At 32.4% G+C, this 14,818-nt stretch overlaps 1 protein-coding gene across 2 annotated transcripts in view; it reads left to right on the top strand.

Annotated features, from left to right (window-relative positions):
- The window catches only part of SPAST (spastin), a 46,773-nt gene that overhangs the window by 24,134 nt on the left and 7,821 nt on the right, over positions 1-14,818 (top strand). For both annotated transcript variants that reach the window (XM_006910368.3, XM_006910367.3), the window contains exons 5-15: positions 106-293; positions 1,811-1,944; positions 2,225-2,318; positions 7,165-7,239; positions 8,017-8,088; positions 9,331-9,406; positions 9,648-9,739; positions 9,857-9,936; positions 12,103-12,145; positions 13,104-13,183; positions 14,389-14,459. In XM_006910368.3, coding sequence (XP_006910430.1) covers positions 106-293; positions 1,811-1,944; positions 2,225-2,318; positions 7,165-7,239; positions 8,017-8,088; positions 9,331-9,406; positions 9,648-9,739; positions 9,857-9,936; positions 12,103-12,145; positions 13,104-13,183; positions 14,389-14,459 — 1,005 coding nt within the window. The remainder of the gene's footprint in view (positions 1-105; positions 294-1,810; positions 1,945-2,224; positions 2,319-7,164; positions 7,240-8,016; positions 8,089-9,330; positions 9,407-9,647; positions 9,740-9,856; positions 9,937-12,102; positions 12,146-13,103; positions 13,184-14,388; positions 14,460-14,818) is intronic.

The raw sequence follows: 14,818 nt of genomic DNA on the forward strand, positions 1-14,818 counted from the left end.
TATATAAAAGCTTAGTTTTGCAAATTTGTACTGGTCTTTATTATTACTTTTATAATGTTTAGCTACAGTTTTCTAACCATGATGACTTTACTGTTGCCTTAACAGAAAGTGGAGCAGTTCCAAAAAGAAAAGATCCCTTAACACATACTAGTAATTCACTGCCTCGTTCAAAAACAGTTATGAAAACTGGATCCACGGGCCTTTCAGGCCACCAGAGAGCACCTAGTTGCAGTGGTTTATCCATGGTTTCTGGAGTGAGACAGGGACCTGGTTCTGCAGCTGCCACTCATAAGGTATTTGGAGACAGAACTTAATTGCTGTGCTTTGCAGATATAAAATTTTGAACATGATATGCTTGCCTAAGTTTATTACAAGTATTTTATAATGCTTTAAAAAATTGATAAGTTTCCACAAAATGTAATTTTTCTTTTTTTCTAATTTACAAGGGCAACTTGCTATTAAAAAGCAAATCTCTTAGAATTTCTCTAAATTACTCTAAATTGCACCTTGTTGTAGGTACAACCGCAATAAGTAGGAGAATGAATAAATCTATTTCAAGGGAATAGGCATTTTATTGCAACTATATTAATATAAACAAATCAAGCAACACAGAGCAAAAGGACCTGTACATATATCACCAACTCCAAGAAGCAGCTTTCCTTCAACTAGTGTAATGTAAATATAATAATTACTGAAATAAAATTTAAAACCCAATTAAGTGTTTTTTTAAAACAGCAATCAAATTCTAGTACTAGGGTTGAACATTTCCTTAAAAGTAAATATACTTTTTCATGTCTTCTAATATTTGTTAATTTTGCATTACAGAAGTAACTGCAATATACTGTGCTATTCTTTATACCTTTTTCATGTCGTAAATACCCTATAATCATTATATGAGACATAATACATGATATTATATACGGACCCACCACCCAGCTTAAGAAGAATAATATTACCATTACCTTTGATGTCCCCTGTGAGACTTTCTCTATTCCAGTCACTTCTCAGTTTTTTCAGAGATAATTATTATCCTGATTTTTGTGTTTATCACTTCCTTAATTTTCTTTATGGTTTTACCACTTAAATTTATGACCTTAAATATTTATTTATAAGCTTTTTAGTTTTATATAAGCGGAGCTATATTGTATATATTCTTCCAATGATTGTTTGCGTCATTCAATATTATGTTCCTGATTTTAACCCATGATTTTTAATGCTTTCACTGTAATTCATCTTCACTGTTATAGTATCTTTCATTAAGTGCATATATCACAATATATTTATCAGTTCTGTTGATGGAAATTTATGTTGCTTCTAGTTTTTTTGCTATTATGTAAACAATTTTGCTATTCAAAAAAAAAGTGAGTCTTATTTTACCTACTTTTGGACCTAATTAGGCTTTTTTATAGTAAGCTTGCTTATCCAGTTTGTTTTATATAATGCTTTATAGTTCATTTTAAGTGTATTATTTTTAAAATTATTTAAATCTACGTAAATATTTAGTAACATTAAATATACTTAGAGTTTTGTTACAATTCTAAAAAAGATCAAAATTATATGAGTCCGTTGTCATAGAGCCTTTTTATTTTATAGTAACTAAATCTCTCTGAATAAAATCCTCTCTAAACCCACTTCATGCCAATGTAGTTCTGGAGTGAATACCATTTTAGTTTATAGTAAATATACATTTTTTTAGATTTTTATATTCTTTTTTCCTATTTTTAATCCTTCTGTGAACTTTAAGGTTAATTCACTTATGAAATGTAAATGCTAGGTTGTGTTTTCATATTAAAATTTTGTGTTCTTTAAGAGTACACCAAAAACAAATCGAACAAATAAACCTTCTACCCCTACAACTGCTGCTCGTAAAAAGAAAGACTTGAAGAATTTTAGGAATGTGGACAGCAACCTTGCTAACCTTATAATGAATGAAATTGTGGACAAGTAAGTTTTGCCATCTAAAGCGTTTTATTTTATAGTTTTTACTTTTGAATTTTATTCATAAAATGTATTGAGTGAAATAGATTATAAATACCTTATCTAATTTACATATTTAATTTTTATGTTGACTTTTAACTACTATAAATGTAGAAAACTATTGCTTTACTGATTTAACTGTAGTTTACAGTTAGTTAACATAAAAGTATGTTTCATAGAGTTAGGTTTCATATGATAATAACTGATGCATATTTCTATTGTGGAGCTAACTAAAATTGTTTCTTAGTGGAACAGCCGTTAAATTTGATGATATAGCTGGTCAAGAGTTGGCAAAACAAGCATTGCAAGAAATTGTCATTCTTCCTTCTCTGAGGCCTGAGGTAAGGACTATATTATCATTTTCCTATAACATCATCCATTACTGAATCTTTGGTGGCAGTAAAGAAATGTTGGAGCTATGCTAGAATAATAAATTCATATAACTGTAGATGTAAGGTTTTTTTTTAAAGAACACTAGAAATTGGTGTTGATAGTCATAAGAGGAGAATGACTATAAGGATTCCTAATTCTCAACCCATTTTTAACATTTATAGGAAGAATAGGTAACAGGAAATGATTTTTATATCAAGGATAACAGGGATTTAAAATTAAGGGACAAATACTGGAGAAAAGGATAATTACGATAAAATTATTCTTTAAGTCTATGTTTGAAGAACAAGTTTTAAAAGTACTATTTTCCAAGATACTAAGATTCGAAAGTAAGTAGAGAGCCAGTGAATGACAAGTAGGGAGCTAACCTTCCATCCCATATTTTTAGATTCACTAAGGAAGTTAGGTAATCTTAATTGATAATAAATAATTGATTTTCTATACTTAGCACTGTTTTGGATTTTTATAGTTCACGGATCGCACATTTGTTGCTGTTCTGATAATGTTGTAAAAAATAAATCTGAGGATCCACTTCTGGGTCAGTTATTTCTCTTCTCGAACCTTCAAGTCTTATGGATTCATTTACAACATCTAGTGAAAATAGATGTTGTATGGCCCATTGTGATAAATGTGCTTTAAAATGAATGTATAAAGGTTGTGTGGCTCTGTTTTTACAATCTAATGCTTACTCAACTATCTTACCTATGTTCATGAACTATTGACTTTTCTTAGTAGTCACAAATGTGACTACTCTAAGGTGTTTACAGTTTATGAGTATCAACTATACTAGAACTCACTGAATATTTTCAAATCGTTCTTTGTTTTACTACTTATTCAAAGTAGCAGTGTACACGAAATCACTGGTTTGATACCCTAATTGAAATTTTGGTAATACAGAATAAAATAATTTGAGAATTATTAAAATAGAAAGCATTTGCCCTTATATGAACCAAATTTATCTCTTGTACCACCTCCAGCTACACTTTGGGGAAACATATTGTAGTCCTTATATTAGGCTAACTTTTTGCTGGAATTATGTAACAGTAGTAAATGCAGCACATTGAGTATTGCCAAAAAAATGCTTTTTGAAAGGATTCATATAATTGTAGACCTGAAAAGGACCTTAGCAGTCATATAGTCTATTTGTTGATAAATTAGTCCTAAGACCTAAATTACTTGCTCAAGATTATAGTTAAGTTATGGACCTAGAAAATGAAATAAAAATCAAATTGCTAAGATTAGAACTGCCTCTTCAATGCTATAACTGCCACCTAATTCTTAAATGTGGCTTTCAGTATTTATCAAGTGCCATGGTTTTTAGGGTACAAAAATATCTAAAATTGTGAAGGTGGTACTACGGAAATATTTGCACTGTGCTAGAAAGGTCATTCAGCTTCTGGTTTACCCATACTTTTAAAGAACACATCTAAAGCAGACAGGTCAAGTAGCATATGATTTTGTATTTAGGCATATTTCCATGGTGGTGACACAGTGTGCAATTAAGAGACGATTAAGAAGCTGTAATAAGTGAAAATACTAGTCATTTGAAGGTTATTTCAAAGTTAAATATCCTAGACTCAAGAAGGGCAGAAACCTTAGTAAATATACTAAATGAATAGGTAGACTCAACATTATCAAGATGTCAGTTCTTCCCAAGTTGATATATAGATTCAATACAACTCCTGTCAAAACTCCAACAAGTTATTTTATAGATATCAAGAAATTGATTCTAAAGTTTATATGGAGAGGCAAAGACCCAGAAGAGCCAACACAATATTGAAGAGAAGAACAAAATTGGAAGACTGAGGACTGACACTACCTAGACTTCAAGAGTTATTGTAAATCTGCAGTAATCATGCAGCATTAGTCACAGTAGCTAAGACATGGGAACAACTTCCGTGTCTCTCAGCAGATGATTGGATAAACAGTGTAATCTATAATAGATTATTTGGCCATGGAAGAGAATGAGATCTTGCCATTGCAACAACATGGATGGACCTTGAGGGCATTATGCTAAGTGAAATAAGTCAGACAAGACAAGTACTATATGATCTGATCTCCCTTATATGTGAAATCTAAAAGCATTGAACTCTTAGGAGAATGGTGGTTGCTAAGGGCTTAGAAGTAGGGGAAACAAGATGTTAGTCAAGGGTACAGACTTTCAATTATAAGATGAATAGTTTCTAGGGATCTAATGTATCACAAGGTGACTATAGTTAACAATACTGTATTATATATTCGAAAGTTGCTATGAGAGTAGAACTTTAATGTTCTCACCATAACAACAGTAACAAAATGGTAATTATGTGAGGTAAAAGATGTGTTAACTAACCTTATTGTGGTAAACATTTTGCAATATATATGTGTATCAGATCATCACATTGTACATTTTAAACTTATACAATGTTATGTTGATTATAGTCAATAAAGCTGGGAAAAATATTAAAAACATAAAAAGCTACAGTAATTAAGACAGTGCGTCACTAGCAAAAGAATATACAAATAGATCAGTAGAACAGAGTAAAGAGCCCAGAAATAGACCCACATAAATATAGTCAACTTCTTTTTGACAAAGGAGCAAAGGCAATTCGATGGGAAAAAAGATAGCCTTTTCCACAAATGGTGCTGGAACAATTGGACATCCACATTCAAAAAAATAAATCTAGACATATACACTTTTCACAAAATTAATTCAAAAATGGTCACAGACCTAAATTTTGCCTTTGTAAAAGGCAAACTACACTATAAAAATCCTAGAAGATAACATAGGAGAAAATATTAGTGATCTTTGATTTGAGGATGACTTATTAGATACGATACCAAAAGCATGATTGTTTGAAGAAAAAATTGGTAAGTTGAACTTCATTAAAATTAAAAACTCCTCTGTGAAAGACATTCTTAAAAGAACAAAAAGACAAGCCACAACTGGGAGAAAATCTTTGCCAAATATATGTTAAAGGAAGGACTGCTATCCAGAATGTACAAAGAACTTTTAAAACTCAACGATAAGAAAATAACCCATTTAAAATGTGGGGAAAAGATCTGAACAGACACCTCACCAAAGAAAATACAAAGATGACAAACATGCATATGAAAAAATACTCAATATCATTCATCATTAGAGAATTGCAAGTTAACAGTGAGATTCCACTACACGCTTATTAGAATGACTAAAATCTGTAACATTGACAACACCAAATGCTGGTGAGGATGTGAAACAACAGGAACTCTTGATGCATTGCTGGTGGGAAGGCAAAATGGCACAGCCACTTTGGAAGACACTTCAACACTTTCTTAAAAAATTAAACTCTTACTGTGCTGTCTAGCAATCATCCTACTTAGTATTTACCCAAATGAGTCAAAAATTTATGTCCACAGAAAAACCTGCACACAAATGTTTATAGTAGCTTTATTTGTTATTGCCAAAACTTGGAAGCAAACAAGATGTTCTTTCATAAGTAAATGAATAAACAAACTGGTATAGCCATATAATGAAATATTATTTAGCACTAAAAAGAAATGCACTATCATGCCATGAAAATAAACAGACGAACCTTAAATGGATATTGTTAAATCAAAGAGCCCATCTAAAAAGGCTAGTACTGTATAATTCCAACTATATGACGCTCTGGAATGTCAAAAATATAGAGACAGTAAAAGATCAGTGGTTGCCAGGGGTTCATGGGGAGGGAGCAAGTGATGAATAGATGAAGCACAGAGGATTTTTTAGGTCAGTGAAATTATACTGTATAATACTGTAATAGTGGATACCCGATACAAACAGTGAACCCTAATGTAAACTGCGGACTTTAATAATGATGTGTCAGTATTGGTTCATCAATTGTAATAAATGTACCACAGTAATGCAAGATGTTAAAATAGGAGAAAATGAGAAGGTGAGGAGTTCTATGGGAACTCTCTGTACCTCCTATTCAATTTTCTATAAAACCACTAAAAAAAGTGTTTTTTTAAAAAGTTGAATATCACCCACTTCACATGGTTCAACTTAAAAGCTCATACACCGTCACTATTAAGCAAAGTATTTATCAGTCTGGTGCTTCACCATTGACTCCTGCCACACCCAGTGTTCCTGAGCCTGAAGATTCCGGTTTAATTTCTCTGGAATAAAACTTCTGCCTCCTTTGGTTGCGGAAGAGAAGTACTTGCCTAAATGCTCTTAGGAGCGGGCAGGAACGTAGGTTCAGTTATTCCTCATACAAACTTTTAATCAGTTCCTCTGGTTTGGGCTGCCCGTCTTACTGCTGGTTTCTCTGGTACCTGCTGCCTCCACTTCCTGAGCTTTTCCAGGGTTTTTTGCTGACATCAGTTTGCTCCTTGTTTCTAGGTTTCCCTTCACAAGCAGGCACTTAGGTTTTAGCTCCCTCAGTTATGCTAAATAACTTACCACACTTTATCAGTTCTCCATCTACAAAAATTTATTGTGTCCTCTGTTGTCTCCTTTTCTTTTTTTGTTATGAAGATTTTTATCTTTTTTATTAATTTGCTGTTATTTTGGAGAGATTTTTAAAGGATGTGGAGAAGCATACCTGTGTTCAATGTCTTGTTTAATCAGTACGCTTTCATTTCTGTCAATGAGAATTTGGTTTTATTTCATTTTGATTTTTTCTGTTTCAATAATTATACTAGTTTATTGATTATGTGTTTTCTTTAGAGCTTTAGGCAGCTCTGTTTTGGGAGGATGCTACTGAAAAATTGTGCTTTTTAGATGACATATAATTCTTAAGATGTCTGGAAAAAAAGCGTCTCCAGAATTATATTTGTGTATATATTTTTAAGTTGTTCACAGGGCTTAGAGCTCCTGCCAGAGGATTGTTACTCTTTGGTCCACCTGGAAATGGGAAGACAATGCTGGTAAGAATTCTTTTTAAATTTGAATCTTTTGTTGAGATGCTAGGGATAATAATACATTTTTTAAATTGTCCCCGAGTCTGTTATTTATATTGTCCCTGAGTCTGTTATTTATGACTTGTTTTTTGCTATAAGATACTTCTCTTAAGTTTTTAAACTAGTTTTCAATGACAAAATAGATAGAGAACTATATATGTTATCTTCAGTCTTATGTTTTGGTCTGGTTAAATTTGATAGTTTAGTTTTTATTTTTTTCCTACTTTAAATATTTAAATATTTACCTCAGAAGAGCTTACCTTACTATATTGAGTATCTTCCTAACCCTTGATTTTTTACAGTCTTAACAGCTTTATTTAAATAACTTTTAAATTGAAATATACAACAGATCTTTTTCCCCAATATCCTTTTGCCAAAAGTTTTTACTAGGATCTGGATTCCTCTTTTTCCTGCATAGCTCTTCTAGAGGGAAAAAGTAAATAACAGAAAGAGTAACGTTTTCCTTAGCTATTTATCTTTCTATAACTAGGAAGAGAATAATATCCTCTTTTTTATTTAACCTCTCCTAATTTATTCTCTTAGGAAAAAAGAGAATGGAAAGAAGCACAGCTCTTCCTAGATCTTTCCCTCATTGTTGAGAAAGAAACACATTGATTGCCATTTATTGTTTCATACCTTATGTTTTTAGAAAATCTTTTCTAGTACTTAAGTTGACCAAATGTGGTTATCTTTTTAAAGCGAGATACTGAACTAATATAATATTTACCCTTGTGATTTTTAAAGGCTAAAGCAGTAGCTGCAGAATCTAATGCAACCTTCTTTAATATAAGTGCTGCAAGTTTAACTTCAAAATACGTGAGTATTTTTTCCAGTATTGTCACATTTTAAGTTACTGTCTAAATGTTACTGTGTTAAGTATAAATGGTAATAACATTACACAAAAAAATTTGTCTATGAGTTTCATATCTGTTATTCAGAGATGATGACTATCACTCTTTATCATAGAAAGTTTGTTAGGCTCTTTTGACATTAGAATGGTGCTGTCAAATACTGTATTCTTTTGCTAGAGCTATGTAACAAAGTAACAAAGTAACAAAATAAACTGACAAGCAACAGAAATTTATTGTCTTAAGTTTTGGAGCCTGGAAGTCCAATATTAGGTATTAGCAGGGTTCTCAATTTTGTAATTAAAAGTAACTTTAAAACAATACCTCTTTTCCTGGTTACATTTTGTTTCTTATGTGAAATTTCATAAGTAAAATTGTTATTAGAGTAGGTTTATCCACATTATGCACATAGTATGATAGAGAACACTGTCTTGAAAGTTAGGAGATAGGGATTCCAGCCTAACTTTTATATACTGAGCTGGCCTTACGAAAGTGTCACTTCAGGCCTTACTTCATTTATAAAGTATTGATGTCATACAGGTGATCTCTTGCAGTTCCCTCCAGCTCTGGTAACATTTGTTTTGATGATTCTAAATCTGGGCCATTCCTTTTTTCTTTTTAAATGAAATTTTAAGTAAAAAGAATAGATGCCACCTAGAGGACAGAAGATGCTTTGGTACATAGAATGATTTTAGTATAGTATCTTAAGGGGTGTTCATTTGATATATTTTGATATTTATTGACAGTGATATTGTGAGAATGAGCTTTCAGTGTATTCTTAATAGAGCAAGTTTTGGTCAGGAGTGTGCTTTCTAACTTACCTGCTTCTATAAATATACTCTGTAACCCAGGGCTTGAGGAATGTGTACCGCATCTCTTTCCCCTAGTATTTTTTCTTCCCACTAGTTATACCTTTGACTAATAGCTGTTTCATTCTCAAATCTTGGGAGTGCAGTGTGAAGCAAAACAAATATATTTTATTTTTTAAAGTACTTACCAGACAGTATTAAATAATAGTCTGTTTTCTAAAATTATAAGGGATATTTCAGTAACCTCCCTTCCCCCCGCCCCAATTCCTTAAAACCAATCTTTGGTTGTTGCAAAGAAAGGAAATTAAATTCCTTGATTCTGGACTTTCAATCATGAAATTTTAAAAGCTGGAATAATATTACATTTTATGTATATAATAATGTATAATGCCTTGTTTTAGGTGGGAGAAGGAGAGAAGTTGGTGAGAGCTCTTTTTGCTGTGGCTCGAGAACTTCAACCTTCTATAATTTTTATAGGTAAGAACGTGTTTACCAGCGAAGTTAGTTGAACCTTTATGAAACTCCTCTCTCCAAATATAAGAGGTATGATAGGAAAGATTATTCAGAAGGAAAGATTTAATGAAGCGCGAAGTTAAAGACTATCTAATGAATTGAGTAGGACCCACTATATTAATAACTTAAGTAGTAAACTAGATTAATCTCAGATGACTCATACAGTTGGCTTTTAACTCAGGTGTCATTCTTGTATTTCCTTTAGATGAAGTTGATAGCCTTTTGTGTGAAAGAAGAGAAGGAGAACATGATGCTAGTAGACGTCTAAAAACTGAATTTCTAATAGAATTTGATGGTGTAAGTATTGATTATATTTTTAGTGTATATGTTTTCCTGTTAAATGATCAGAAATCTTTATGATGATTTTCTTTGTTATTTATCTAAAAATACTGAAAACAATTTTTGGGTTTATAGGTCCAGTCTGCTGGAGATGACAGAGTACTTGTAATGGGTGCGACTAATAGGCCACAAGAGCTTGATGAGGCTGTTCTCAGGTAGGGAGATTTATGTAGAAACACGTTTACTACAGATATACTTACTTGTGTTCATTTCACATATTTATTATTTCCTTCACTCTCAATTTGAAGACTAAATTAATTACTTTTCTCCCTATATCCATCCTTTCTTTTGACTTCTTGTTACCGACAAGATTTTGAGGACAGGGTCAGCATTATATCAGAAAGCAACTCTTCATTTTATGGCTTCATTTTAGGCAAATTGCTTATTTCTTCTGGGTTGGATTAAATTATCTTAAAACTCCAAAATTGATTCTTACCTTCTTTTACTGGGCTTTAAGAGAAGCCGATAAAAGCAAGGTTCATGGGAACTACACGATGTTCAATGTTCTTGTGTGTTTGAACAAATTTATTCTCTTCCTATTGGAGGACAGTGGACTCAGCATAAAATTCTTGGGCCTCTCTTTCTTTTCCTGAGAAATCCATAACATTGTCCTTTGTTTCTATGATTAGATGTTGCAGTGTAAAAGTCTAAAGTTAGCCTGATTTTATTCACATTTATGGATTAACTTAATTTTTTTTCCTTACCAGATACAGTTTCCAACTATTGAAATCCAGTTATTTGAAAAATATGTTGATTGATCTGGGTTTATTTTTCCTGGGATTTGGTGTTTGTTTAAATCGATAGTTCGGAACTTTGTTTTGGGAAAGTTATTTTGAATACTATCTTTAATTTTTTTTCCTAATTTATGTATTTTTTCTGTACATAATTTATGAATTATGTTGCAGCTTTTTCCCTTCCACATCTGTAATTTCCATATGCATCCTTTCTAACTTTCAGGTCTTTTTTGTTTTGTTTTGTCTGTTTTCTCATTTGTTCTTATTTCTTACTGGGTTAGTGTCTAATCTCCTTTCTGGTACTACTTTTATAACCTTTGTGGTGATTTTTGTTTCCTTTTTCATTGCTTTTCTGATCTCTTTGATCCCGTTTTCATCTTCTATTGTCTCATTTCCTTGATCCTTATGTCTTTTTCTTGAGCCCTTACATCTCAATGAGCTCTTATTTTATAGAAGACTTTTTTCATTAAGTTATAATTCATGGAAAGATATTTTGTTACAATTTTAATTTGCTCTATGGCAAAAATCCTCTTGTGCATGTTCTTCATTTTATTTGTTATATTTATTCTTTTCCTCTATTTTTACACCTTTTTAAAAAGTCAAGTCCTGTACCCTTGCCTGTTTTGCCTATTATTTTTATATGAATAAGGAGTTTTCTTGGAAAACTTAGTTTTGGAAGGATATTGTAGGTGAAGAACTAGGAAAGTAAGATACCAAGCAAGTGTTTTGAGTTGTCCTCTGAATACACTACTAACAGACAGTCTCCCTGATTCAGCAGTAAAGCCCTAGCTGAGTGTGTTTGTATGTATGTAAATAAGAGATTGGGTTGATTTCTTCTTCAACTAAAATAGTTTGGTCACTGCAAGACAGCTTGTCATCTTGCCAGACTGACTGATGTCTTAACCAAGATAGTGCGTCTTTGACTGATGTCTTAACAAAGACATCAGTCTTAATCTTTCTTTGTTCAGCCTCGCTTTCCTTGCAATTACCCTGCTACTGACTAGGGTTCACATGATCTGTGGAGCCAGTCCTCACATGCTTGTTTAAATGTGTGGGGAGGTTGGTTTTATTACCCCTCAGAGTATGCTTTCTGTTTCTTTTGGAAAACTGTATGCTTTGCCATCCATGTCTTTAAATCTGCAGGGACAGATCCTCTGTTTCCTCCTTTGTCAGTATAATTTTCACTGCCCTAGGCAGCCAGCCCTTCTTCATACATTTAATTCCGGTAAATGTTACCTAGTTTCTTGATGATATTTACTTTTCTGTTGTCTTTATTCGTTTTAGTTGTATTTAATTTCAAGGAGACAGCAAAGATCTCTTTATTAAATTTCTTATATCAAATGTTTTAAAGTATTATTGCTGTTAAAAGTATGCACAATCAATGGTTGATTTAATTCCGATAATATTAAGGGTTTTTAAACATTGACTAGAAAGTTTTAAGAGTAACTCTAAAAATAACTTTTTACATTGATGATTAAAATGCATTCAGATGCCTTGAGCATTATACTTCAAGTTTTTCTCTTATTTTCTACATGAATGGAATTACCTTTACATTCAAAACTATATTTCTGATAATCCTTTTTTTAGGCGTTTCATCAAACGGGTATATGTGTCTTTGCCAAATGAGGAGGTACGTGTGTTAATTTTTTTTTTTTTAAGCAGAAATGAAAACTACCACCTTGACAGTATTGAGTCTTCCAATCTATGGTACAACTGCACTGGAAAACAGTTTGGCAGTTTCTTAAAAAGATAAACATAAACTTAGTGTAAGACCTTAATAGTTCCATTCCTAGGAATCTACCCAGGAAAAATGAAAACAAATGTCTACACAAAGATATATACAAAAATTTTTATAGCAGCATTATAAGTAATAGCCAAGAACTAAAAAAAATCTAACTATTCTGTTGGTGAATGGATAAACAAATGAGGTATATCCATTTAATGGAATATTGTTTAGCAATAAAAGGAATGAGCTACTTTGACATGCTATAACCTGGGTGAACCTCAAAAACTTACTAAGTGAAAGACACCAGATGCAGAAGACTGCATATCGTATGATACCATTTATATGAAATGTTCTGAAAAGGCAAATTTCTAGAAACATAAAGCAGATTGTGGTTTGCTAAGGCTAGGGGTGTGAGTGGGCATTAACTGCAAACAGGCATGAGTGAACTTTCTGGGGTAATAGAAATGTTCTAAACTGGATTATGGTGGTGGCTGCACAACTTTAAATTTATTAAGTCATTGAATCATACATTTACGATGGGAGAGATTCATGTTACATGAATTCATGCCTCTCTAAAACTCTTCTTATTTAATTGTGGTGGTTGTCTCGTTCAGACCCTCAACATCTTTGGTAGTAACTGCAGCCATGTCCTTAGTGCTTTATTTGGATTACCTTTAACTCTCTCAGGAACTCCAAAAAACCAGTAGTTTTAACAAGACATTAATGAGGCCCTAAGAGGTAGAATGATTTGTGTAAGATCACTCAGTTCCTAAAAGAGAGAGAGTCAGGATTTGAACCTGATTCCTGGGATTTTATTAAGCTATTTCTTAGGACTGATAATTCCTTAATATTTCTTTTTCAGACACGACTACTTTTACTTAAAAATCTGTTATGTAAACAGGGAAGCCCATTGACCCAAAAAGAACTAGCACAACTTGCTAGGTGAGTGATTTGATTTGGTCTTACAGCTTTTTTTTTTAAGAATTCTTTTTATTTTTTAAGCTCAAGTATAAAATCAGTAATGTATCAGAAAACTTGTCTCATCTTCTATTTTACTTTTTTACTTATCTCTCATTCTAATAGGGTATCTAAATTTTAATTTCTAGATCCTCTATAAGGCATGACCTAAATATCTAATGAGGGTAAAATATTCTTTTTATAAACTTATTAAAACTTTTAAGTGGTATTAAAGTAATTTTTAAAATTTACATCTCATATCTGCCCACACCAACACAGATATTTTCATATAATTTTGATCTTTCGCATTAAACACAATTTTTAAAAACTTTTACATCTTCAACTTTTTTTATGAGCAGTACACTTAAGTAGAAACTGAATATAGGAGACGTAGTTTGGAATTTTAGTCACAAAAAATGTGATAAAGTAATTTAAAATATTCAACAAGTATGTGAGTAGCTAGTATTTTTAGTAAATTTTCTGAGTTCCCAGCTACCTTTAAAAAAAGAACAAATTCAATATTTGGGAATGCTGAGATCCTTCTTTGTCATTCCAATAAAGAATTTTGCTAATAACGTTTGTTATGTATAGTTGTTTAACATAGTACATGATAGGTAAATGCTTTCTTTCCCTGTTTCATTTTCCTCTTCCTTTTTGCTTCTCTAGTTCTTAGTTCCCTTTAATAAACTCTTGACTGCCCAAGATGCTCTACTGTGGCATCCCATTCAGGTGTGCCTATTTTTGTCAGTGTCTTCTACCGCAGACTCGTCCTTCACCCTGTCTGTCCTGCATTTAAAAAAAATCTACTTTGGCCCTCATTCCATCAAGACAGTATGCTCTTCCTGAACACAGAGACTCATTAACTTATAGAGAATTGTGGTTATGTATCAGTTGGCCAGCAATGGCTTACAGATGTTACCTTCTAAGGGACATGTTTACAATTTAATGTAGCCTCTTGGAGATACAGTATGCCTTAATCTAAAGGAATGGTTCTAATGATGAAAATTGAAGCATTATAAATAGTCAGCAGTAGACTGTTTTGTTTTTAGCATGTGGGCTTTCTGTGCCCTTAAACTCAAATCACAGCATCTGCTCGATGACAAAGGCAAACTAGGTTTTACCCTCTTATTACATGGAGATTTTTAAATCTGCAAAGATGAAAATAATTTGCTCTTTCTACGCATTCCTAGAATGACTGATGGATACTCAGGAAGTGATCTAACAGCTTTGGCAAAAGATGCAGCACTGGGTCCTATCCGAGGTAGGTATACAGAGCTTGAAACGTTTATAACTCTTTATTAGACCACTTAAGAAATTTAAGAAGTCCCTATTTAGAGACCTTTATTAGTAGGAAAGGAGTAAAGTTTTATCCGTGGGAAATTTGATACAAAGTAGTTTCTAGGGTTAGCAAACTTTTCTGTAAAGTGCCTTATAATAAATATTTTAGGCTTGTGGGCCACATATGCTCTTTATTTCATATATATATATTTTTTAACCAAAAAACCCCCACAAAAGTGTGAAACCATTTTCAGTTCACAAACCATGTAAAGACAGCCCATACATCAGTGGACCATGACCCCTGTTGTAGGCAACAAGTTTCACTTTATATTAGCTAAGCAA

This window comes from Pteropus alecto, unplaced genomic scaffold, assembly GCF_000325575.1.
Source record: "Pteropus alecto unplaced genomic scaffold, ASM32557v1 scaffold61, whole genome shotgun sequence".
In the NCBI taxonomy this organism is placed as follows: domain Eukaryota; kingdom Metazoa; phylum Chordata; class Mammalia; order Chiroptera; family Pteropodidae; genus Pteropus; species Pteropus alecto.